The sequence below is a fragment of the Esox lucius genome, chromosome 13 (assembly GCF_011004845.1).
Source record: "Esox lucius isolate fEsoLuc1 chromosome 13, fEsoLuc1.pri, whole genome shotgun sequence".
Lineage (NCBI taxonomy): Eukaryota > Metazoa > Chordata > Actinopteri > Esociformes > Esocidae > Esox > Esox lucius.
Window position 1 is genome coordinate 13552683 of NC_047581.1, and position 26496 is coordinate 13579178.

General features: G+C 40.8%; 3 protein-coding genes across 8 annotated transcripts; 1 reads left to right on the plus strand and 2 right to left on the minus strand.

The window, feature by feature from the left end:
* Window positions 1-688: 688 nt before the first annotated feature.
* On the minus strand, window positions 689-5077 carry LOC105014163 (phosphatidylinositol 4-phosphate 5-kinase-like protein 1). The gene is made up of 11 exons (XM_010876226.4): window positions 4989-5077; window positions 4700-4758; window positions 4020-4253; window positions 3774-3824; window positions 3506-3660; window positions 3297-3421; window positions 3157-3191; window positions 3031-3086; window positions 2843-2946; window positions 1489-1651; window positions 689-1295 (listed from the first exon to the last, which is right to left on the minus strand). The coding sequence occupies exons 3-11, from the start codon at window positions 4251-4253 to the stop codon at window positions 887-889; spliced, it is 1332 nt and encodes a 443-aa protein (XP_010874528.2). The 5' UTR covers window positions 4700-4758; window positions 4989-5077; the 3' UTR covers window positions 689-886.
* Window positions 5017-8371, plus strand: LOC105014162. Of its 2 annotated transcripts, none has more exons than XM_010876222.5 (5): window positions 5017-5121; window positions 7305-7446; window positions 7602-7711; window positions 7795-8010; window positions 8109-8371. In XM_010876222.5, the coding sequence occupies exons 1-5, from the start codon at window positions 5040-5042 to the stop codon at window positions 8270-8272; spliced, it is 714 nt and encodes a 237-aa protein (XP_010874524.2). In that variant the 5' UTR covers window positions 5017-5039; the 3' UTR covers window positions 8273-8371. The 2 variants fall into 2 exon arrangements, with proteins under 2 accessions (XP_010874524.2, XP_010874526.2); XM_010876224.4 differs by lacking the exon at window positions 5017-5121 and adding an exon at window positions 6324-6521.
* Window positions 8372-14389: 6018 nt separating this feature from the next.
* On the minus strand, window positions 14390-26111 carry fam102aa (family with sequence similarity 102 member Aa). 5 transcript variants are annotated; one of them, XM_020052283.3, is made up of 12 exons: window positions 25810-26111; window positions 25481-25649; window positions 18075-18195; window positions 17799-17828; window positions 17035-17151; window positions 16725-16771; window positions 15820-15965; window positions 15567-15671; window positions 15287-15458; window positions 15067-15188; window positions 14899-14968; window positions 14390-14800 (listed from the first exon to the last, which is right to left on the minus strand). In XM_020052283.3, the coding sequence occupies exons 2-12, from the start codon at window positions 25624-25626 to the stop codon at window positions 14755-14757; spliced, it is 1122 nt and encodes a 373-aa protein (XP_019907842.2). In that variant the 5' UTR covers window positions 25627-25649; window positions 25810-26111; the 3' UTR covers window positions 14390-14754. The 5 variants fall into 5 exon arrangements, with proteins under 5 accessions (XP_019907842.2, XP_019907844.2, XP_019907843.2 ...); XM_020052285.3 differs by lacking the exons at window positions 25481-25649; window positions 25810-26111 and adding exons at window positions 21875-21968; window positions 22948-23295; XM_020052284.3 differs by lacking the exons at window positions 25481-25649; window positions 25810-26111 and adding an exon at window positions 22948-23297.
* Between the last annotated feature and the right edge of the window lie 385 nt (window positions 26112-26496).

The following is a 26496-nucleotide window of genomic DNA, read 5'->3' on the forward strand; positions in this document are numbered from 1 at the left end:
ACAGTAGGTCACACATAGAATAACCTTGCTCCCAGAAACCTCTGGAAGCGAGACAGTTCATCTGTCCCAAAGAAACAATGTTGTTTTGTGCTTATACGACACAAATACTTAACATTCTTATACAATGATACTTTGCCTCCCCGAAGAACAACATTGGATGGTAGGTGTTCCAGGCTGATATATGCTATAGGCAATAGCCTGGGGATGAGGTTAAGGACAGGATATTTTCTTTCACCTTGCCAAATCAGGAATATGACCTGGCAATCTTTTGCTTACTGGTTCTGTGTTTTATGGGCTGGACTATCGTTCACCCTAAATCAACCCTCTTCATGACCTGAAAACATATAAGTGGTTTAGGGAATTTCACTTCCTTAGCAGGCTAACAAAATAGCGTATAATTTTCTCCAAGACAGCAATCCTCCATTGAGGATACTCGTGTATCCTTCCACAGATGAATTTTGAAATATAGATTTAGATCCATCACTGATCTAAATCATCAGCCTTCAATTATGCAGTGACAAAAGTTTATATATATTCTTCATTCTCGACTTACTCGAAGAAAAAATGAAGAGACCACTGCACCTTTTTCTTTCCTTTCCAAAAAAGTAGAAAAGGAAGGTTTTGAGTGAGGAACAGAAGCGTTAAAATTAAGAGACCACTGCAAATTGAACGCTTCTGTTCCTCACTCAAAACATTCCTTTTCAACTTTTTTGGAAGAAAAAAAACATTTATGGGGGTGTACTTAGTGAACAACATTTAATGGACTACAACCGAAGCTGTGGTGTCACCTTCTGTTCACTATAAATATGACATAAAATGCCCTCAAATATACTGTCCTTATGTTTATTTAAATAGTCTTTGTGTCTCTATCTCCCAGTGTCTGGTCTTATTTGGTGTGGTCCCTAACCCATTGGCAGAACCTCTGGGAGTAGGTTGCTGGGCTGACAGTGGAGAAGGCCCGGCCTGGAAAGCGTAGACTCTTCCACAAGTTCTCCTGCCTTTTCTTCACACCGTACACAGTGAAGAAGTCCACAATACCAACAAAATAGCGCAGCTTTGGCCCATCTATGACATGGACTGAGTTTGAGAAATTAGGAAGCCTACGGTGATTAGCTTGGAAATCCCAGAGTTTTGTACCGTTTACAGAGCACCGGTTTATCGCCCGGAGAGGGATTCCTTGGCCAAAATGCCCTTTTTTGTCCAGCATTTGGTCTGACCCCCTGTTCATTGCATCTGAGGCCTGTTGAGCTGAGTCCACCTCCAAAGGAATAGTTGAGGGATCTTTCAGTTTGGGGCTGGCCATACAGAGGTAAAACAATGATATTAGAACAGATTAACCAGGAGATATTAACAATTGCCTTATATCCATAAAAAAATAAAGACCAATGATCTCACATGAGCTGTTTTACATTTAGCTGCATGTCTAGAGTGTCAACTAAAAATGATGTTACTTTATAATGAGATTATTGTGCTACACAGGACACCTACTTTGCAGTAGCCATAGTCTGGTTACTAAAGGAGTGCTTTCTGTCCAGCTCATGTTGATGCAGGGGTTGATGAGCCAGTAGGATACTGTAGTCAAGTACATTGAGGCTACGGAGGAATGCAGAGTCTATTTCAACCTGATCTACAAGCCAGGATCGCTGCTGATCTGTAAACACATTATACATGTTTACTTCTTAGGGGAGAGTGTGGGGGCTATACTTGTGAACTTTAGAAATAGCCCATGAAGTGAAATGCCAATTCAAATCACTTATATACTTTCACATGAAAGTGTTTACCAATTAAACATCATTTGCAGAGAAAAGCGGTCGAGAGAACCTATGGATTTACTAACATCAATCCTCATTATGTTGAAATGAAAACAAGGATCTATTGGTTGTTCATTAGACAATTTGGTAACTGGGAGAGGGGAGGAGCAGATGGCTGGCAATTTTTTTGGCAAATATCAGACCAGTTGAGATATAATTTTGACTAATGCCAGTTGTTCTTTTTAATCTGGAATGATTTTGCTTAGGGACGGAAGCAGTGGAGTTAGCTCGCTTCAGTGCTCGCTCGCTTTTCCAAATTCTATATGAATTATAGGTGGCATTACATTTTTTTGTTTGTTATTTCTTTAAATTGATACCGTACATATATTTGTCAGTTGGCTGAAAAGCAGCCAATCAGATACCAGGTCAGTCTAGCCTCAGACACGTCCTGACTCTGCCTAAGAAGTTTAGCTAAGCTCATGACACCCACTGATCGGACCAATCTCACATTCTGGAACAGCACTGAAATTAAGAATAACAATGAATTTAAGAGTGAGGTCTTTATATATTTGTATACACTAGTATACACTGATGTGCACACACCAATTAACTACTAGATTTTAATTTCATGTTATATTTGTACACAAGAACGTTTTTTGACTTGAGGGCCAACATTGGATTGTTTTACCTCTAAAACATTGCCACAAGGGGGTGCAGTCACTTCATCTTGAAGACTCTGGGCTTAGCACTTAAGCGATTCACACCACCAGTTAGTGACAGCAGGGACAGGTCATTTGCAGTTATTTGACAAGTGTCAGGTTCAAAAAATAAAAATATACATGGTTGTATAAAATGGAGTGGCCAAAACATGGGATTCTGTCACGCAAATAACTACCACATGCCAGTTTCTCTGACCAGACAAAATTGGCTGATCCACATTTGTAAGCTTGAGAAACTGTTTAATCTAACAAGTATGGCCCTATTGAGTTTAACCTTTTGATTATAGATGCAAGAAAACAATAACACAATGCAGTGACTTCATCAGTCTCCTCAAGGGCTGACATATACACCAGGGCGCCCCAGACTCTTACCAAGTATAATATGCTTTCCTTCAAAGTTGTTATCCTTCAGAATATTAGTAACTGTAGATGCAGGGTCAGTCCACCTACCCACCTCACAGCCCTTGATGTCATATCTAAGAGATAGACCCGAAATTGTCAACACAATCCAGAAATATTTATTTTTGTGAATTTTTTACTAAAATACAAACAATGACTACCTGGTATTTATCTTCTCATCCGGGTAAAACACGTTCTGCATTACAATGAAATACGTCTGAGAGTATAAGAAAAATTAGTGACATGATGAAAAATGTCTTTGTGAATGTGTGTTTCATTAACATTACCTTTGTTTTATTTGGTATTTGGATGCTATAGAGACCTGAAATAAGAAAAGACAAATTTGAACAACTGACAGAGGCAATACAGGTGCCAGTTCATTTGTCAGGTGATATTTTGATCTTTAGCTACTGGTCTTCTCTCTTACCCAGGAACCTGACCATCAGTGAGTGCGGGTATCTTTTCAAGTGATCCATATATGCCTTCAGGTTGGATAGAAAAAATGTAACCTCTCGCATATTCTGTGTCTTCAGGAAGAACCTCTTGTCATTCCTAAGGTTAAAAACAAAAACATTTCATTCTTGAACAACTACAAAGTACATTTACGAACGTTTGTTGTCCTTAAGCACAACTCACGTGAGAAAGAAGTCAGCTTTGCTCTTGGAGTTGCTGATGAACTGTACATAACATCCTTCAGAAGAGAGGGACCTCTGGTAATCTTCCTCTGTTATGTCCAGAGAGCGCCGCAGGCTGGCAAACACCAGGCCTGCAAACGTCCGCATCTCAAGGTCCTTCAGGGGAAGGCAACAAAGGACTGTGAGTCAAAACTAAAGTGTCACAAAAAACCTTTTCTCACAGACAGTATTCTGTCAGGATTGATTTGAAAAATGTGTTGGAACAGCACCTTGTGGACCTGAGTCTCCACCGATTTGTAATGTTCAGCAGAAAGTTCTTCCTGAGTGAAACAAGATCGACTGATTATGAGACTTGAAGTTTGTTGTTATATGCAACAAAAGAAGTGATTGCGGGACAACTACGTAAGATCCAATAGTAAAGTCCTTTTTGGGTCAACTATGATGATTTGCTCTAGAAAATATCTTGCATGTGAAATAGTGTGTCATGTTGTTGTGTAGTCTATAGTTTTGCTCACAGGTAGGGCTCTTGGGGTGTCATTGCTGGTCAGTAGGACAGCATGCAGGCCCTCTTTCATAAGACAGGTGAGGCTGTAGAAGTCATGTTCCTGGTTGATGTTAAACAGCCCTGACATCCTCCATGTAAATGTAAATGCAACATAAATGTAAATCCAGCTGGTCCTCAGACCCCACCATCTCCTCTGCCTGGCAGTTCCGAAGGTACATAAGCGTAGACCGCTCCTCTTCTTCATCTGACAGGTAAATACACCACAAACACTGCAGTCACTACAGCCTCAAACCAGGAAGTGGCACACACATGTACCTATAAAACCAAGCTAACAGCAAACACAGACCTCTGGATCTGACATTGTGTAACTCAGTGTTTCTTACAGGGGCTATCTGCAGTTAGAATGGTAACATACGCATTCTCTTTACCGCTGTAAAAAATCTAGCTAATACATAGCCTACCTTTGGATGCAATTACAGAACATCCATTATTTAAAACGTGTAGTTTCAATCCTTTAGGGTGGGATTAATATTGGTCCAAAACTCTGTATTTATATAATTGCCCCCATTAAATTATTAATAAATTAAAAATGTATTTCGGGGATAGGTTTATGGGACAAAAAACAACAAATGACCAATGCTACAATTCTTAATCAAATGGCTCATTAAAGCTGACAACCGCTGTTCTTACCTTAGGCTAGTTTCCGGATGTTGTCCTTTATCCTTTGATACCTTGGTGTACAAGGATATCTGAATACAGTAAAAAAAAAAAAAACATTGGAGATGTATTTAAAGCTTCTGCGTTAATCAGTCCTGTTTGGATAGCATTTTTAATCAAACTTTCATGCAAGCTTTCTCTTTTTGCCAATAACGCCGCCAAACAAGGTAAGTAGGGTGACCATGGCTTTCAAGGTGTCACTAGACACCCTCCCCGCCTTCGCTTCCAAGGGGAAGTTCCGAACTGTAAATAAATAACTCACCCTACAGTTTTCTCGTTCTCGTCATGACCACAATATGGAACATCTTGTTTTATGCGTTTTTTTAGTGCCAGTGGTATGCCAGCTAAGAAACACAACAATAACAATTCAAACAAAGAAACGGAACCCAACCAAAGTAGGAAGAAATAAACGACGAAGGACGAAGTATATAGTGATAGTTAGGGATATATTTTCTTTAGGTCGTGGTATGCCTGTTTTTGCAGTGTCTGACTTCACTTCTGCGCACACGTTTTGACACAACAGTCTTATCGGTTTTAAGATACTTAATCACAAAGTTAGGCGTTCAAAACATTGCTGTACACTTGTCTTTGCTACTTAAGGCAAAATTGTGGAATGGAATTTTTTTTTTATAAACAGAACAGGAACCGACTGATTTTAGTTTAAGTGCAATATGGAAACTTTATTTCAACATTATACAATAAGAGAACTACACAATGGCAAAACAGCCGTGTTGATTTTCTAAGCTGTGATTTGTCAACAAGGCAGCACGGTTCATTATTTAGAAACATCTCTTTTCCATTAAATACAGTACTGTATTTAATGTAAGTCTTAGACACTTTATTTTTACAAATAGACACTTACTATCCAAAATCAGTTTGACTTTCAAGTGCCTTAGATTTTGCTCAGTACTGTATGTCTGTCAAACTAGTTTATTAACAATTCATGTGAAAACATGGAATTGGATATTCTATGTGACGGAACACATCGATTTTGCGTGTTTACCCTTTAGTCATTAACAAAATACACACCCTTTGGGGGTGCGGTTGAAAGTGTCAGTTATTGATCTTTGTCGATCATTAGACGTGATAGGAATGTAGTGGGGTTGCTTTCTCAAAAAGGTTTTCTCTAATGAATTTTGGAGCAACCAAGCTGGAAGTTGCAGATAGCTGCCCTCCCACTCAGAATACAGAATCCTCAACTCAACTCTACAAACACACTGGGCCTGGATGCTGCAGCTGCCCTTCATATGGTGATCAGATGGCCTGAGTCCAGAACCACTGGGTACAGAACCTCAGAGTCCAGCTGGTTGCTCCTCCACACATGACCTCTGAAAATGTAGCAGTCTGGTACTGCTACATTGAAGCGCTGGCTTGTTTGCCTTTAAAAGGGCAAGGTCTTCGGTGTGTCTAGTGACCAGTTACTACTCTGACTTAAAGCAAAGCGTCTTATCTGACACTTAAAATGCACAGTTGCATCTAAAGGTAGCAAATTATCAAAGGCACATCTCAGTCTTGGAAACACCCTTGGGCGTTCCTTGACTAAGTCAGGAATGCAAGGCTGTGGTCCATGGTAAGTGTACTCCTGTCTAGGTGCGAAAAGTGTGTGCCTTGCGGTGTTGCAATGCTGATCAGATGATTGCAACAATAGAAATCACGTGGGAGTTCACTAATGACCTGGTGAGTAATCACATCTGCGATAGTCAGGACTGATAGCAGCAGTCTGGTGAAAGCTCAGAGTGATCAGTTGTGTGGCGTTGATGATGACCAGGTGAGTTAATGCAGCGGCAGCGTTCAGGTATGTGATAGTGTTGATAGAGTTGAGTAATTTACATAATCAGTGGTAGTATTTTGTCTCGCTTGTCTGATGGCCCATAATGGTGAGAATGGGATAATGGTGATGACAGCTGATCTGAATCAGTGAGCTTTCTTCTGAGTTCTTCGGTGAGCTGCAGTTTTTCATCACCCTGCCTTTGTGACTGCAGTGTAATCTCTGGTTGTCACCAGATGTGATGGCTCAAGCTGACTTGAATCTTTAAGATCTCTAGCTGAGGTGCACCTGATGTAGGGGGCTGTAAACAATGTTAATATGCTTATGCCCGAGCAACTTAATGTTAGTTAATCAATGCATAATTGTCAGTGTAGCTGTAAAACAGGAATAAACTGAATTATGTTTGCGCTTGAGATGTATGAGTTTGTGTTGTCATTTGTGATTTATGTATGTTGGGTAGCAGCGTGTGCCATGTGATGTGCCTGGAATGTGTCAGTGGTTGGACTCTAATTAGTTTGTCAGTTGCACTGAGCTGTTACAAGGGACAGTCTTCGTAAACCTTCCTAAACGGACAGCTAGCCAGGGTTCTACACTTCACCTTCGACAAGATGACGTTTCCAGTTTTTTATTTTACTTTATCTATCAGTTTCGTGGTCATTTCTTCATCTCCCTTGATGTCAACCCCCCCACCCTTGACCTTGAAGAGGAGAAAAACGGGCTGTTTTAAAATGAGTAACTGTAGATGCATCATGAAGGACGGCTCAGGGGTGATTAACCTGGCCGCTATGGCGGACTCTGATGGCTTTTTAGGTCACTTGAATCCGGTGTCATCGGAGAGCACAACGCCGGATACAGAGATCCTCCTGTCCTTCAGCCCCTGTCAACCTTTCTCCGAACCCGAGGACCTCGCCGGGACAGACTGCACAGGCGTGGCCGCATGTTTGACAGTCAAGTAAGTACTTCTCTTTTTTATAGCAAATCATTATCATTTCAGAAACAAGCGCTGGCTGTTTTTCTTGGCTTGGTCGAAATTACATTATGTGAACTGCCATCATAAGCCTGTCTTTACAAGAGAACCCAGAGGTTAATGAGGAATTTACTCAACAGGTTTCATAAAAATAACAGACACATCAGTCACTACGTAAACTATGGGAGACATGAGGGCAATGAATTCCATTACAACAACAGCTTGCAGACACTGTCTGTTTCATATTCTGGTAGGTAAGTCGTGCGTGTCAGTGAATACTACGGCCTGTGTGTTCAACCCTGTAATCAGCCGTCTGTTCCCCTTTCCCCGTAGTGTTAGAGGACACCTACCCCCTGACTGTGGTGCACTACCACTGCAGTGTGAACCGATCCACCGCCTTCGCCCTACACCTCGGCGGGGACATTCCCCTCCAGATCTGGGTGGAGAGTCCCTGTGCCTGTCCCAACGCCTGCGCCTTGGGTGATGTGGGTCCGGGCACCATCTTTCTTATCGTCCTCTCCCTCAGTGCCACCGCCTACTTCATTTTGGGTAAATATGATGCGGACAGCAGGCACCTAACCACATGAGCCGGGTGTCCTCCTCTGCGCCCTCTTGTAACCCGCCCTACGCTGTACTCCTTGCTGCAGGGTCCTGTGCTCTGCGGCCTTTCAGGACAGGCAGTGGAGTGCAGATCGCTCCGGAGGAAAGTGTGTGGTGCATGGTCTGTTACAAGTTCACCGAAAGCCGAGGGGTTGAGAGGGCGGCGACGAGGAAAAGGAGGTACATCTCCTTAGGAGAGGAAACCCTGTGAAGGTTGGGAGATGGTGTTGTAGAAAAGTCCCCACCCCGGCCAAAACATCATTCAAGTGGCTGCCAAACGTATTAGAACCAAGGGAGGATTTGATTAGTGTGACTGTGCGACTCTTGCACCTACCCTACAAGTGTATACCATGCAAGAGGTGGAGGTCAACTTGGTATAGGGCCAAGGTACCAAAGTAATTTTTTTTATTCCTTCCAAAATGTTGCCTAAATTGCTTGTATCTTAAGGCTGCGTTACTGATGACGTGCGGTTTCACCATTTACATGTAAACACTGGGGTTAGACTGACTGATTTGTATTTATTAAATGATAAGCAGCTTAAAAGGCTGTACTCTGCTTACACCTTGTGTTCTTACAATCACACCCATTGCATTGTATCCCACAAATACCTTAGTTCAGTGTTTCTCAACCCTGCTCCTGGGCGCCCCCTGTCCTGCATGTTTTAGATCTCTCGAACATACCTGCTGTAGCTCATGAAGGACTTGATAACGAGCTGATCATTTGATTCAGGTGTGACAGACCAGGGAGAGATTTAAAACATGAAAGGCAGGGGCGCCCAGGAGCAGGGTTGAGAAACACTGCCTTAGTTATTTGAGCTGTTTTCTAAGTATACATGATAAATGAGAAGGTAGAAGAAACCCACTGCCGGCTTGCCTCTGAAATCTAGCAGTCCTGGCCAGTCCCGGGATGGGAGTCCAGACGCTGATCGAGTTGGTGTTGAAGGATCTGTAGGAGGCACTTTTCCCTCTGGTCTACAGTTCAAATATCATCGCCCCAGGGTGGTGGCGAGGACAATCCCCTCTTGAGCATGCAATCATTCAGACATTAAGGGCCGGTTTCGCAGACATGGATTAAATCTAGTCTAGGATGAAATAGTCAAGTTCAATTGAAAATTCCATTGAGCTTGTTTTTTTTGGGTAGGTTTAATGTGTCTGTGAAAACCGGCCCTACATGGCTGTTCTGAATCTGTGCTTACTTACAGTAAGACCCATGGCACTCATTGTCAAATGTAGAAGCTAACTAAAAGCCGCAACATACAATTCATCTGTGACAAAGTGGATCATTTGCAGTGGGACAGCATAACTACCACACAGTTAAAACATTCTATGCTCCATTGGGTTTAATAAAAGTTGAAAGCAAAAACAAAAAGCATTTTTCTCCCCCATACATCATTTTTGGAGGATGCCAAAAATACAATCTAAGATTACAGATAATTAAAATAGTTTTAGTTAAAATATTCTAAAAAGATTAGATAATTGGGCTAATTGCAACCATCGAAAGCAAAATTGCATGCTTTAATCAGCATTGGCCACCATTTACCATTCCCTAATGGATATCTAAGTTCTTTTAAAGCTGACTAAAGATAACTGTGTTGACTGTTTTTCCGTCCTGTTAGAATAATTATCTGAAAATACTTTGAGCAGACTTTTACAAACATTCCTGAGTTTTTTTAAAATTATTTTATAAATATTCCAAACAACTGAAATTAATTATATATTTGGATATGTAACTGTAGTAAATTTTTCCATTTTGTTCTAATGTGTTAAAGTTTCAGTTGTTCAGAAAACAAAATTAATATTTGGTTAAGTGCCCAAAAGATTTTGATCCCATTTGCCCATTGTTACTGGATATTTGTTATGCCCATCAGAATAATTGGCATGCTAGGTAAATGTGCAGTGAAAAAATTGCATTGTAAATCAAATTGATTTTACACTCAATATCATGTGAATCTGATCTTTTGCAAAACATAATTCAAAATATATATTTAAAAACATGGCTGCCACAATTATTGACACCCCTGCATTTAGTAATTTGTGTACCCTCCCTTTCCCAAGACAACAGCTCTGAATCATCTCTTATGTTTGATGAGTTAGGAGAACAAATCAGGGATTTGAGACCATCCCTCCACACAGAAACATTTTAGATCCTTCAGAGTCCTTGGTCCTTGCTTATGGACTGTCCTCTTCAGCTTACCCTACAGGTTTTCAATGGGATTTAGGTCAAGTGATAGCCATTGTAAAACCTTAAGTCTATGGTCAGAGAACCATTTGTGTGTGGATTTGGAGGTATGCATTGGATCATTCTATCTGGAACATCCAACAACAACGTTTGGCCGAAGCAGACAGGTTTTGGCTTAAAACCTCCTATAACCTGATGGGAGTCCATGAAGCCACAAACCCACAACATTACAGATCCACCACCATACTTCACAGTGGATTATAGGTTCTAATCTGCATGACCACATCTGGTGTTTGTTGCCAAAAATCCAGATTTTTGTTTCAGACCATAGTTCACTTTTCCAGTCAAACTTCCAGTGACATTTAGCAAACTACCAGCACTTTTGGTGGTGGTTTGCCTGCAATTCTCCATCAGTGATTCCTGAAGATTATTCTCAATGTGCATGGTTGCAAAATACACATGCATTCTCTTCCAGGCAGGTTCATCACAGCTCCAGTTGTTCTATGTTTTTGTTTTTCAGTTCTTGCCCTAATAGTTTAAATGGGTATTTTCAGGAGTGCAGCTATCTTTTTGTTGATTTGTGAAGGTCAGCAACCATCAGCCTCATGTCGTGTCTTCTCTGGCCATTCACATGTTAATTACTCTGGGAGTTTAGCCTGGTTGTAACCTCATTTATACTCCAGTAAAACAGTACATCATGGATGACCACTTAAGTTCCCAAAGACTAAGATGAACTTTCAAAAAGTACAATCTTTTTTAATAAAATAATAATTTTTATGATGACTTATGAATTAATTTCTTTGAAGAGTTTAACTCAACCCAAGGTTTAATTCATCTGATATTCTTGAGAACAAGCTGATAAACAACAATGACATATTTCAATAATTCTGTTCTTTCTAAGCAGTGGAGAAGAAAATGCCATTTCAATATTGCCCAATACAGCTCAGGTACTAAGGCATATTTGTTTCCCAGTAATCAATATTTAATTGACCAGCTGCCTGGTATAACCTGACACAGTAACAAGGGATCAATTGATCGAGTAGTTTATCATGGTAGGTATTTTGTTGGAATGCATCTTAGTTTACCACCCAAGTGCGTGCAATCTCTAACATGTATTGTTTAAAGAAATCTATTGTTAATGTGTAGTATTAACGGCACCTTCTGCCCGTTGGTTGCAATTAGCACAAGGTTAATGTGTTGAACTCAGGGGTTGTGTGCATAGCTTAAAACCCCTCTTATACAACAACAAAGAAAAATGTAGACAGAAACATTGTATTAAACAGTGAAATCTAAAGTGCTGTCACAATGAGCGTCATGTCACCTGAGACCTTCAAATGTAAACTCAGTTGTGCTCAGTAGAAGCCCTCCGAGACGACCGATACTTTACACACATACACAGAACATCATAACCTTAGGCTGTCTTCATATAGGCAGACAACTGACAGATATCAGCACATTGCATGTTAACGCTGAACAACTGTATCAAACCTCTAAGTACTCAGTCCATATCAACAGCTCTGTTAGTCACATAGGATAAAACATTTCATCACAATTTAGATAGGCAGGAAAACAATGTGCTCAACACTGAGCATTTAGTTATATAAAATATATAATGAATCCAGAAACCTTTCTATTGTTAAACTCCAGTTAACAGTACAATAAACCAGCCAGCTGGTTATATTTTTTTTTAAATGTAGCCAAACGGAGTGGGTACTTGGCTAGAGGTTTGTTCTTGAACTTCCACATACATATTCAGCAGTCATTTCAGCAGTCATTTAGTGTAAACAACTGCTGAAAATGTATGCCCAAATCGGAGAACCCTGTAAAATTATTTTTATCACAACCCCTAGCCTAGTAACCTGCACCTTTGGTATTTGCAAACAAGGGAATATCAGAAGATCTGAGAAAATCTGATGAGTTTACAACTTATCGCATTGGGACTTTCCCCCAAATGCTTACACCTCTTCAATTCCTTTGGGTCTATCTTACTAAAAGGGTGGATCAGGGTAGATACAGGGCAGAGGCTTGAAAGTTACTAGAACCAAATGTAACTAAGCTAAGGAGGTTAAGGTTAATTATGTTAAGTTGACTGCAGTATAGGTGTGTATCATGTTGTTACTGAGAATTATAAACTCTGTGATTTGAATCCTGAATGCTGATTGGCTGATAGCAGTGGTATGCCAAGGGTATGACATCACATCAGTAATATTAAGTGATCTTATTCTAGTATCTGGATCAAAACACAAAAAAGGCAAAAACAGCCCGACTAATTTGGTATTGGAGACATTGGATGGAATGATTACAGAATCCATCTGATTCAGATTTTTGCTTAACAAAAAGTTTAACGAATGTCACAACTCACTCAGTAGATGGCACTGTAAAGACCTGAACATTTGGTATCTGGATCAGAATGATCTTGAATATTTTCAGAAAATAAATTTTAAAAACACCCAATTGATCTGATTCTGGGTTTAGAATCAGTCTTAAAGATTACTCAGATTACAATATAAACAGGACTGAAACACTAGTCAGACAAGGGAAAACCCTCTGCACTGTCTTCCTCACCAGGTCTCCATTACTGAATACAGCATCAGAGAGGTTCTGGTGCATTGGGTCATGGATGGGAAAAATATTTTCAACTATGTTCAATTCAAATGATGTATATTCTTAACAGTATTACATTATTCTGCCTGACTGTTCATTATCAGCATGTACAGTAGATATAAAAAGTCTACACACCCTCTGTTAAAATGCAATTTTATCGTGATGTAAAAGAATGAGACAAAGATAAATCATGTCAGAACTTTTTCCACTTTTAATGTGACCTATAATGTGAACAATTCAATTGAAAAAAAATTAAATCTTTGAGGGGGAAAAATTTAAAACCTTACAATAACCTGGTTGCATAAATGTGCACACCCTCGTATAACTGGGTATGTGGCTGTGTTCAGAATTAACCAATCACATTCAAACTCATGTTAAATAGAAATCATTATACACCTGCCATCATTTAAAGTGACTGATTAATCACAAAAAGTTCAGCTGTTCTAGTAGGATTTCAGAGCAAAAGCCAGGGTCCTCAGAGAGCTTCCAACGCATCTGAAGGATGTCATTGTTGAAATATCAGTCAGGAGAAGGGTACAAAATAATTTCCAAAGCATTAGATATATCATGAAACACAGTGAAGACAGTCATCATCAAGTGGAGAAAATATGGCACTGTAGAGACATTACCAAGAACTGGACGTGAAAAAACGAGAAGAAAACTGGTCAGGGAGGCTTCCAAGAGGTCTGCAGCATCATTAAAGGAACTGCAGGAATTTCTGGCAAGTACTGGCTGTGTGCTACATGTGAGAACAATCTCCCGTACTCTTCATATGTATGGGCTATGGGGTAGGGTGGCAAGATGGAAGGCTTTCTTACAAAGAAAAACATCCAAGCCACATCTCTCAAAAGCACATGGGAAAATGTGTTATGGTCTGATGAAATCAAGGTTGAACCTTTTTGGGCATAATTCCAAAAGGTATGTTTGGCGCAAAAACAACACTGTACATCACCCAAAGAACACCATACACACGGTGAAGCATGGTGGTGGCAGCATCATGCTTTGGGGCTGTTTTTCTTCAGCTGGAACCAGGTCCTTGGTCAGGGTGGAGGGAATTATGAATAGTTCCAAAACCTTCAGGCGTCCGATAGAAAGCTGAAGATGAAGTTCACCTTTCAGCACGTCAACGATCCAAAGCACACATCCAAATCCACAAAAGCATGGCTTCACCAGAAGATTAATGTTTTGGAATGGCCAAGCCAGAGCCCAGACCTGAATCCAATATAACATCTGTGAGGTGATCTGAAGAAGGCTTTGCACATGTCCTCGCAATCTGACAGATTTGGAGCGCTTTTGCAAAGAAGAGTGGGCAAATATTACCACGTCAAGATGTGACTTGCTAAGACTCCTACCCAAAAAGACTGAGTGCTGTAATAAAATCAAAAGGTGCTTCAACAAAGTATTAGTTTAAAGGTATGCACACTTATGCAACCAGGTTATTGTGTGTTCATTTTTTATTTCCCCCCCCTCAAAGATTTCAGTTTGTTTTTCAATTGAATTGTTCACGTTATAGGTCACATTAAAGGTGTAAAAAGTTCTGACATGATTTATCTTTGTCTCATTCTTTAATATCACAAGAACCTAGCATTTTAACAGGGGTGTGTAGACTTACATCCACTGTATGATAAGGCTAAAGAGGATATATGTCTCTTCTTTTTAACAGGACATAACTTTCACCATGGAAACAGTCTATATCGACATACAGCTGATGTTAGTTCAGACAACTATACCATTTGGGGTTAAAAACAACACATCTGAAACAAAGTGCACTGACCAACAAAAATAATAAAAACATACAGGGTTAACAGACCCACGACTAAACATAAGAACTTTGTGAGATGGTCTTTGTCTCCGGGCAACCAGCTCAATTTCATAAGTTGGTCCACAAGCTTCACCTCTTCCACCCCCGTCCTAATGGCTCTCAATCACTACTGGCTCATAGACACCGGCCAATACCCTAAATGAGAAGTGGCATGGTGAGACTGTGTGTGTGTGTGTGTGTGTGTGTGTGCAAGCGAGCGTGTGTGTGTGTACAGTATGTGTCCACTTTCTTACCGGGTTCCAAGGCGTAACCCATTCAGGGAAGTGGTGCCGTCTTTACTGACAAACAGTAGTAGGTTACTGTCTGAGGAGGAAATAAACACACTTAAATAAAAATAAAACACTTGTGTACAAAGGAGTACAGGACAAGTGAACATGCAGAGTGAGGCCAGTGCTTCATACCCTCTGTGTTACTGATGTCAGCAAAGTTCTGGCTCTGGACAATCTTTTCAACAACATCATCAGCATCGATGCGTGTGTCGTTCACCCTGGAGGGATGGCTCTCCACGGAATCCTGCTTCTTCCTGTCACAGCGTGAAGTACAAAGGCCCAGTCAGTCAAAAGCAAGAGGTTGAACTGCAGTCAAACAATGTACGACTGTTTCACTGTGAAAACCACGTGCCTGGGGGGTCTGCTGGACGGCAGAATGGGCCGTGGGGGCCGAGGGGGTCTCTCCTCCGGTGGGGAGTCTATGATTAAACTCAAGCCTCCGGAGGTGCTGCTTCCCGTGGAGGTGTTCCTCCTGTGTGTGAGGTCTGACAGACTGGAGGAGCAGGAGTGCTCCGTGCTGTAGTCTATGGAACAAGGCGTTTACGTCAACACGGGTGGCAAATATAGAATTCAACACATAAGGTTGCCTTGGCTGTGGAGTGGGAAGATGGGCAACAGGAAAATACACAGACCTGAGATCCTGCTCAGCTGGCTGGCATAGCTGGAGTTGCGAGAGTGGCCAAATTGGAACACTTCTTGGCTGGTCAACTGGATCTGGTCCAACTCTTCTGGTAGACCTGACATCAAACAGAACCACACCTGTGTTAATTAAAGCCCCCCACCATCATTCCCAGACATAGTTTAGCCATTTAGTTCTCATGGGTAATCATAAAACTCCCACTGTTGCCAGGTTTAGGTGGATCCATGTACAGTACCATGTCATACCTGAGCTGATTATAGAGGGTCTGGGCTTCATAGACCGGCCCAGGGAAGGGGGACGCTTTGGGCTTCCACTGCCCTCCCCCTTACAGTCTAGCTGTAGGGTGTGGTCCTGGCCTGAGACAGAGATGCACTTGGCTGTGCTGGGTGCGCTGCCAAAGAAAACATTAGCACTGAGCAACATTTCATTTTTGTTTCTACATGGTAGTTCACTGAAGTCCCATGGGGGTCTCATTTATCAATGGTGAATACATTTGTCACCCAATTCGGGCACACTTGGGGACCAATTCTGGCAACCCTGCAAGGGGAAGTAATTGTGGTTCAACTGTCACATGCAGCATGTAGTATTGGGACAAAAAAGAAGAGTTTATTATATTTCCAATTACTTTAACCTCATTGTAATTGTTTGATTTGAACTCCAGAATCATCTCATTTGGAGTTCAGATTGGTAAACCTGATCCAACCTATATCTCTGTGCATGTGAATTAGCTTTACATCACGCCGATTCACTATTTATGTTGACAAAAAAAACTTAAATTGCTGTATTATTTAGTGTTGGAACTCAACACCTGCCCATTTCTAGAAGAGCGAGCAATGACAACATTTGTATAATATCTGTAGAATGTGTTTTGGCTGAATATTTGAATCTTTTTTTTTTTTTTAATAAACGTGTCAAACACTGGCCACTCTGTCTATTGACTGTTGTCAGTGACCACACCCCCTTACAGGGTTTTCTCCCTCAATGTTTTCCTCTCTCGTCTTCCAAATACATCATTCCGTGTATATGTTTTGTTTGGTCACTTCCGTAGGTTGCGTTTATGAAAAATGAAACGTCATAGTCTCTTTGTATGCATGACTGCAAACGACTCCATTTAAAGACATCTGAAACAGATCTGAACATGTCCGCTCACGTTTTGAAGCACGGATCTCCAGACAGGAGGGTCATCCCGATAGTCACCTTGAAAGAAAATCCGACAATGACTTTTATTACCACACACAAAACCAAATGAGACATCAACCGGTATCTGCACAAGCTATATCAAAGCTGAACTAGGTTGTAGAGGATCAACAGCTCTGGGGGATTTCCTTCATCGTTCAGTACAAACTCACTTAGTATCAACCACAGTATATTAGCCATTGAAAACACATCCAAAACCAACCCTGCGTCAAGTCTCAAGGTATGTATTCATCACACTGGCCCACCCTAGCCCAGCCCCTTACCTTTAGTATTGAATTGTCCTGTCTGGTATTCTGGGTGTCATATCCCTCAAGCAGGCAACAGCGGGCTGCAGAGCCCGAACCAGCAAACTCGGCCATGTTGAGTTCAGTGAAACCTAGCTGAGGAGGGAGAGAAGGCAACATTACATTAAATACACCAGCATACATGGCAAACATGACAATTGACAGAGACGTTTTACAGCCCTGAGGGACTGGACGTAGAGAACAAGTGGTCCAGATGTCGTCTTCCTGTTTGTAGTTTAAATCTCAGGTCATCCAGGAGGAGATTAGTCTCATTTCCTTCAAGTTACACAACCTGTGTATTCAAGGAAGCCCACTTCCAAGAAGGAAAGGGGTTATATTTAACATTAGAAAGTTCAGAAGTATAGTGTGAGAACACAGGAAGAGTCCCCAGCAACCTAATCATTCATTCATTCTCTTTAATTCCTCATGATGTGAAGTTCATGCAAATGGTGAATAACACACAAGGCCTATGGTACATGCAGTCTGTGGGTGGTTATAACAGTGACATGTTGGACAGGATTCTCTCAGGACAACACATTATATCATTTACAATGCTTATTCTAAGTGGCAAAGTTGATTCTAGTGTTTCTACAAATGGGCTGACTAATGTAAACGTTTAATTGCGAGAACAGGGACGTTTGTTGACATAAGGCCAGAAAAACTGTTGTGTGTGTGGGTGGGTGGGTGGGTGGGTGGGTGTTTTCAGATATATGGAGGGGTGCTCAGGAGGTGGTGGCTCTTACCTTTGAATATGTTTTTCCTCCTTTGAGTTCCTGTAGTGAAAACAGGAAGAGGAAGATGACTACTGAGCACTGACAGTTTGGCATACATAGGAATGTTTGCGTTTAATACTGATCTACCATCAGCAACAGGGGTTATGGAGGGAACATGGAAAGATACAATATCCAGTCACATAGAAGGAACTGTAGCTCCTGATGTTCACAGACACAGAGATAACAGGACAGATTAGGATTTTGTTGATAACAGAACTCTCCAATCAGTAGACAGACAGGTCTTACCTTCCGCACAGAGATCCGACAGATGGCTTGATCCAGCACTCCGGTTGTGGGGTTGGCACTCATTTTACACACAAAGGTGAACTTCTTCTTCCAGCGAACACAGTTCTCCTGAATCTCCTCTCTGTAGGTCAAGGACACGGGAATCAACAAGTCATGGAACTAAAGCTTTATCAATTCAAAATAAAAAGTTTGTTTAAAAAGCATTGTTATTAGTGACAAGAGAGCTCTGAAGTGAATGACCATCAGTACTGTTTTAGTGTACCCAATGTAAGTATTAACTGAGCGTATGACATGAACTGTGCATTTGCCCTCTATTTCCTTCATGTCCAGTTTAAGGGAAAGCATAGTTAGTCAAGCAAAAAGTGAAGAGTGGCATGCAGGCTTCTGTAAAAACATTGTGTTTACAATGTAAATAGGCCAGTGGCTGATATACCCCTGTCCATCCATACATTCAGGGAAATGGCATGCAGAGTGGTTGATGTAAACATTCCTGGCGATAACCTATCCATTTTGATCCTAGAATGCTTGACACTGTTCTACCCAATAGGATGACAGGATTGTGTGCAAGCATAGGGATTACTTGAGTCCTGTCCCCAACCAGGCCACTCAAAAATGAATAAAATACAGAGAAGAGCTCATGGAAATTTCCATGTGAAACTGTCCAGATAACTGTAGGGTGTACCGATGGTCTTGTGGTAGTGCAATTTTGTTTATTTTGTTTTTAAATCAGCCCTCAGCAGACTGAAGCTAGCCAATTTGCCTCATATTTCTTGGGGTACTAAGCAAATGTCTCATCAGTATTCTGTTCAACTTTAGGCCCATGATTGTTTACAGTGAACACTTTCAAACAGCAGACATTTAGGCTAATACCTAAAATGGAGCAAATCCCAATACATTTTCACACGGCTTCTAATGTGTATGTGGTAGACAAAAGTAGCCCATGTGCTGTTGAATGAAATCCTACATTCCATGATGCAAAAAATATATATTAGGACTTACTTGGCTCTGTAATACCTTGATACAAATATGTGTAAATTACATTGTTTAATCCAAGAAACCACTTTATAAACTAAAATGCATGATTTCAAGTCATTACGACATTACTGCCACCATCCTATGGTGGTGTGTGGGTAAAATTACTGGAGGATAAAAATGTATTATTTTTACAACCTCAATAAGCAGTTTTTTCTAACCTTCCTTCACCACTGTATGGCTGAGACAAGACAATATTTGTGTTCCTGTCAGCATATGTTGGTCATCACCAAATGAGGAAAAATGTCTGGGAATTTCTACCACAAGTAAGTCATCACAACATGAGGAAATATGTCTGGGGAAGTCCATAAAGCATATATTACAAACAGTTACAGTAACATCCCCTATAAAACACAGCCAAGTGATTTTTGGACCAGAAAACTATTAGGCCAATATTTAAAACCACCAAGTCGAAGTGAGACCAAAGAGATTCCTCTGAAATTCCAGCACCATTTAAACAAATAAAACAATTTGTATAGTGTACAGTCACAACTAAAGATATCTACCAAAAACTATTTGTCAATATCAAATTACCATTAATATAAATTATATAAAGTTGTGGCAGGCTGTGTGTGTGTGTGTGTGTGTGTCTAAGATGACAAAGAGTGTACTGTTGCTTGTAAAAGAGTCAGAAATGTTTAGCCTAGTTTAAGCCTGTTTTAAGCCAGGAGTTGTGGGTGGAACTAGTGGAAGTAAATACTGTAAACCTCTGCATGTTGCCAACAGGCTAAAACTGTCTGTGTTTTGATGTCTTACGAGACAAGCCGAAACAATACACTGTTAAACCTAACTTCCTTTTACGGCAACGATAAACCAACTAGTTAACATTAGCACAAACATGAACTTCCTTCCTCTGTAGACTATTCTTTTAATCAATGGCCAGTCCCGAGATTCCAAGTCCAAATCCTTATTCATTAATATTTAGGAAAGGTTCTCTTTTAGCTAATTAGCTAGAAAAAGACAACAACGAGATAAACATTTTTGTCAATTCTAATTTAACCATGTGATAAGAGTGGTGTGATGCCAACGCCAAACTGGCTCTACAAAATTAAAGAAAATTTAAATAGTTGTTTCTATTTTATTATTTGGAAAACCCAGATTTCTTTGGCTTCCATGAATACACACCACTGTCAGTTTCTGAATACAAACAGATTGAAATAGCATTCCTGCAACATTATCCCATGGGAAAGGGATAATGTTAACATAATCTGTGAGAAACTGCATTTCACCCAAACTGTCAATTGAATTCAGTGGTCAAAAAGTACCAATCATCCAACAATTCAGTAAGGCCTTACTAATCCAGTAAAATGGTCAATTGCCAGACACAAATCCCGAAATCACACCAACAAATGGTATATAGTAATGCAGTCCTCTATTTTTTATAAGGAGTACGAAGCTGTGGCTTGGAGAATTGTTATTGAAACTATGAAAAATATTAGATTTGGGGATTTCATTTCTGGTGTTAATGTTAATTTGCTGTGATTTGTTGCAGTATCACAAAAAAGGGTTCCCATAGTCAGCTATTTTGTTACACTATGTACAGTTCATAAGTTTGCATACCCTGGCAGAAATTGTGAAATATGGGCATTGATTTTGAAGATATGATCATGCAAAAAAACCTCTTATTTAAGGATAGTAATCATATGAAGCCATTTATTAGTTTTCTGGCTCCTTTTTAAATTATAATGATAACAGAAATCACCCAAATGGCCCTGATCAAAAGTTTGCATACCCCTTGAATATTTGCCCTTGTTACAGACACACAAGGTGACACAAACAGGTGAAAATGGCATGAGTCACAGCTTCTGGCTCACTAATTAGGAGCGACAAGATCGTAATTAGAGTTTTATGGTCACAAACATAAGCACTATGTTTGGAGAGGGGTCAACAAGGCCTATAGTGAACAGAATACCATCCGTACTGTGAAGCATGGCAATGGCTCACTGATGTTTTTTTTGGGGGGGGTGAGCTCTAAAGGCACAGGGAATCTTGTGAAAATTGATGGCAAGATGAATGCAGCATGTTATCAGAAAATACTGGCAGACAATTTGCATTCTTCCATCACAGTCACCTGACCATCGAACCACTCTGGGGAGATCTCTTGTTCATGCAAGACGACCAAAGACTTTGCATGACCTGGAGGCATTTTGCCAAGAATAATGGGCAGCGATACCATCTGCAAGAATTCGGGGCCTCATAGACAACTATTTCAAAAGGCTGCACGCTGTAATTGATGCTAAAGGGGGCAAGACACAGTATTAAGAACTAAAGGGTATGCAGACTTTTGAACAGGGTTCAGTTCATTTTCCTCTTTTTTGCCATGATTTGTTTTATGATTGCACCATTCTGTTATGACCTACATTTGAATGTGAATCCCATACGAAATAACAAGACATGTTTTGCCTGCTCACTCATGTTTTCTTTCCAAATTGTACATACATTAACAATTCTCCAAGGGTATGCAAACTTGAGCAGAACTGTACCTTTGCTGGACATTAGCTTCAAAGTATCAATTTCCTACAGCCCCCATTTTAAACTTTTTCCAAATGTACTGTATTTCAATTTATCTGTGAACAATAATAAAATGCAAACACCAGTCAGCAATTTAGCCTCTAACATTGGACTACAAACATTTTCTATGGTCTGGCCATCTGTTGGTTTTCTATGGTAAGAACAACAAAGTTGTAAAACAGTGGATTTATTTATTGCAATAAACTCAATTATTGGGTATTTAGTGTGCTTGTGTCAGCAATAAGTATTCTCCATACTTCCATTATTCCACTTCTTCACAGTATTGCCAGGGCAGGTACCAGAAACTGTCCATAGGTGCAGTGTGTTGAAATGAGCACAGGGGCTCCAGTGCTTCGTTACATCAGGACACAAAAGAAAAGGAATTCACTGTCATGATAATGTCTGGATGTCAAAAGACAGAAGTGTCCTGTGAACAGTCGATTATCAAATGGCCCTTAAACCAGCTGACACATTTGTTGTAAAGACTACGGAGTTGCGGAAGGACTTTAGTGTATTGGTGAGTAGTGGTCTGGTTCCTGGCAGGCCACTGGGTATTCCTATCTCCATGCCATGACAGGGAGTGTCTGCATAGTATCATCTGGCCAAACAAATGTTCCAGGGGAGCCACGTGTGATCCCTAGAGAATCTCTACCACCAAGGACAGAATGTCCCCTAATGCTAATATTGCTATTACTATGTAGACGCAGTTGGGCTGGGGGTTTTGTAAAAGCACTTTGTGAAAAAAAGTGGGCTTTCTAAATAAATGTAATAAATGTACTCTGAAGACACAACTACACATTGCTGTATTGCCTTTTCCCTCTAAGTCAAAACACTGGCAGAAGAGATGGCAGCCAGCCTTCCAAATTGTGAATATTGCATACTGCGTAAGAGTTGACAAAACAAATCCCTTCTTTAAAATCAGCTTTATGGAACCGTGTAAACTGGTGGCAGCTGCTTCCAACACTCCCCTCCCCCTCACCTATTCATTTCCACCCACTCTCACCAACACTGCTATCCTCTCAAGCCTTTCTCTCTCCCCACAATGTCTCCTAATTCATGTTATGCATCTCTGACCAAAAGGCAGGAAATGACTGAAAACCAGCTGTAGACCAATTTGGACAAATCAAATGATGTTGTCTAATTGAAAAATATATAACTAAAGTCCACTACTGCTGCACATTCCAAAAATATGATTGTCGAAGAGCTACATAGACTCAACAAATAGCATGGATTTCTCTTGTAATGATAATAACAGCACATTGGATTTAAGGTATCACATTTCCATCAAAAGAGGTACTCAAAGCACTTTACCTAGTAAGGGAATACTCACCTCATCCACCAGTGTAGCAGGCACCTGAGAGATGCCGTGCAACCAACTGGTGCCAGAATCAAAGAAGGCCAATGTTCCTTTCACTGCCCTGAAGCAATGGGATTTCAGCGGCCCTGTTGCTATGCTTCGCATCCATTGGAATGAAGGCTAAGCTAAGCTCCACCCCTGACAGACACCTTTTGTTTTGCTTTGGTTCTCTGTCGTCACACCTCTCCGGCTTATCAGGAGCCCAAAGCCAATCACTGCCCCCCTTCAGTCTCAAAAAACCTTCTCAGCCACATTCCACAGACCAGATGGCATTATTCAACCACCATGGCAACTACACCGCCAAAATTCCCAGAAAAAAAACTTTCAATCAAAGAGTGAAAGAGATAATGGAGCACTAGTAAGGGGGGGGGGGGGTAACTGGAAACAACGCTAAACAACCAAACTCATTGTACTAGAGGTATCTCGGAGTCAATTCTCAGATACCCAAGGCCCCAATGCAATGTCAGAGGGAATACACAACACAGATCTCACCACGAAAACCCTGCTGCAATGCAAAACACACTAACAGATTATTGAGGCTTAAAATGCTCACCTAAACACAAAGCAGAAAAGTTTACATAAACTGTATTAGATGGAGAATTGGGATGTGATTCCAAAACTACAAAGACATGAGTTAGCAAAACCAAACAAGAAAAACAAAAGCAGGTGAGAACTATGACTACTGACTGAGAGGTTAAACTGGCCTCCTTTGAGGATAGGGTCTTGGATGAAAATCTGGCCTAAATGGATAAAACATACAGAAGACGCAAAGCGGCAACTACTCCTACACCAACCAACCTGAGAACAACAACACATGAAGAAAGATGTCACAACATGAAAGCAGCACATCCTTGCAGACAGCATCACTGAGAACTAGATTGTGGAGACGACACACACAAGCATGCGAGGCAGCTACAGGTTTCAATAAGGGTGACAAGAGAATGTGGCGATAGAGAAGGAAAACGAACTGACAAGAGGAGCGACCCATGGAAGTATTAGCTTTGTGGACCTTGAACAGACTTTGATAGCAGAACAGGTGCTGTATGTTAAGGATGCGAGTTGCTGTAGAGGTCTCAGATAGCAGGGAATGGCCTAAGTGAGGACAGGACCCACCCACCCCTCCGGCCTGTTACAACCAACAGGACTTAAGAATTGACATACTGCGGAGCACGGCCCACGGATCAAACTCCATGGAAGTCAGAACTATTTTAGACAACAGAACAATGGAACTTCAGTGTACTGTTCACCTCAGGAACTATGACAACATAAAATCTGTATCGGAGGCAGAGGGAGTGTTGGAACACCCCACCACCATCAGTCCCTGCACTTCTGAGAAACCGATCACTGAATGAGAGAGTTTTCCTGCACTTGAGTCAGAGACAGAGTTATCAGACTTGACTCCTTTAGTGTTCCCATGTTTCCTCACCGAGTGTGTAGATTTGGGAAATTACAGAGAGCAAAATAGTGAGAGGGACTAGGAGAGTCAATGAACAGATTCCCTCCCAAGATGCACAGCGGTCTAAGATGACCAAGCTGACCAGCACTGTCTAGGTTTGAGCCTCAACTGTGGCACTAGTTGACAAGTTGCTGGGAAGCTCAGGCATCGCCAGCAGAAATAAGGTCCTCATTCCACTGTTGTAACTCCCCCAGGAGGGTCGGAAACCTGCAGAGGTACTGATGCTGGCAGTTGAGTGAAAATTCCCTCAAACATGTTCGCCCCTTTGACTTAACTGGTTAAAAGGGCAGAGTATCCTAGGTGATTTCATATATTTACCAGGCAGAGGTTGAAGATGCATTCCGCAATTATTTTTGCCAATGGTTGTAAAAGTGGCTCTGTTGAGCCAAAAAGACCCCAGAGGCAATATGTACTGTGTCTTCAAAACCACTTGTTTTCAAACTGGAATTTCATGGCTAACTAAGGTTGGATAGTGATTCGACTAATAGATCATACACATATTGATAGTATATTACCCATCCAGCCCAAAAGGGAGGTGAAACTTTTATTTTTTTGAGGTTTGAGAAAAGGACTGGATGTGACTTGAATGGGAATGTACAATACAGGGAGAACACAACTGTATGTAGTGGGCCTTACTCCAAGTTAATTATTATGAAGTTACCAGTCAGACTCACTTGGCTTGGTTGTAAACCAAAGCTTGGATATTTAATGCTGTATCAATACAGTACCTAATCATGTTCATCCACAACTACTTGATTTGTTTTTGTTAGCTATAAAACAAGTCCGGCCATTTTACTTCACGAAGGATAGTTTGCTAGACATTCTCAAAGCTATGAATGCAGGGCCTGAACATGTACAAGACCAACATGATGAGGTTAGACGTACTTTTAAGTTCAACATTATTTGTATATATAATATATATATATTTTTTTTAGATGCTAAGATGGTGTAAGATATACATTATAAAAGCAGTTTGTTTATGCTGTAGGCGACACAAGTATGATTACCAAGTGACATACATGTGCACAGCACACAACGTAAAATCATTACCTGGATGATGTTGCAACGAAATCTCCACCGTCCAACAATCTAAGCTTGCAGAACAATAATCCGTTCACAAAAGGCACAGCGGTCAGCTCTTCCAATGTCAATTGTGTCTGAAACTTGAATTTCTTCTTTTTTACAAAAAAAGCCATTGGTGAAGAATACTGCCAAAGAGCTGTAAACAAAGAAATCATTGCTTATTGTAACCTACGCTCGTAGATAACTCGACAGAAAATTAAAAAAATAAAGAAACCAAAGCCTAACCTAACCAACAAATTAAATATAACATTAAACAAACTTGCACATATAACATCTTCCAAACATAGGTTACATACCTTGACACCGAGTCACAGTATATATTGTCACCTCACAAACGTGTATAGTGTTCTTGATGCGATGCGGGCTCAACTACTGGACTAACAACTGACCAGGCTTGGAAGCTTGGAGAACAAACCATCGTAACAAGCAATTGCAAGTGTAACACATCCGACACTCTTCAGCTTAAAACAGACTCGGATCCTATGAGAAAAGTCCTGACATGTATCTCTTTCAGTCTAACTCCAACCAAAGCTAAGAGAAAAACAACTCGTCAGCCACAGGTGACACATACGGGTGAATAAACTTACGCGACATTACCGTACTAGTTTATTAGCTATACCCAAGCTTTGACGCGTCATTGATTATTTAGGTTCGTGCTCCCATCGAACAATGTGAACATGACCCCTGGTGGCTATACGTAAGAGATGGCGGGAGTAATTAGTTTATACTATACATCGATCAGCCATAACATTATGACCACTGACAGGTGATGTGTGTTACACTGATAATCTCGTCATCATGGCACCTGTAAGCGGGTGGGATATATTAGGCAGCAAGTGTACATTTTATCCTCAAAGTTGATGTGTTAGAAGCAGGAAAAATGGGCAAGCATAAGGATCTGAGCGACTTTGACAAGGGCCAAATTGTGATGGCTAGACGACTGGGTCAGAGCATCTCCAAAACTGCAGCCCTTGTGGGGTGTT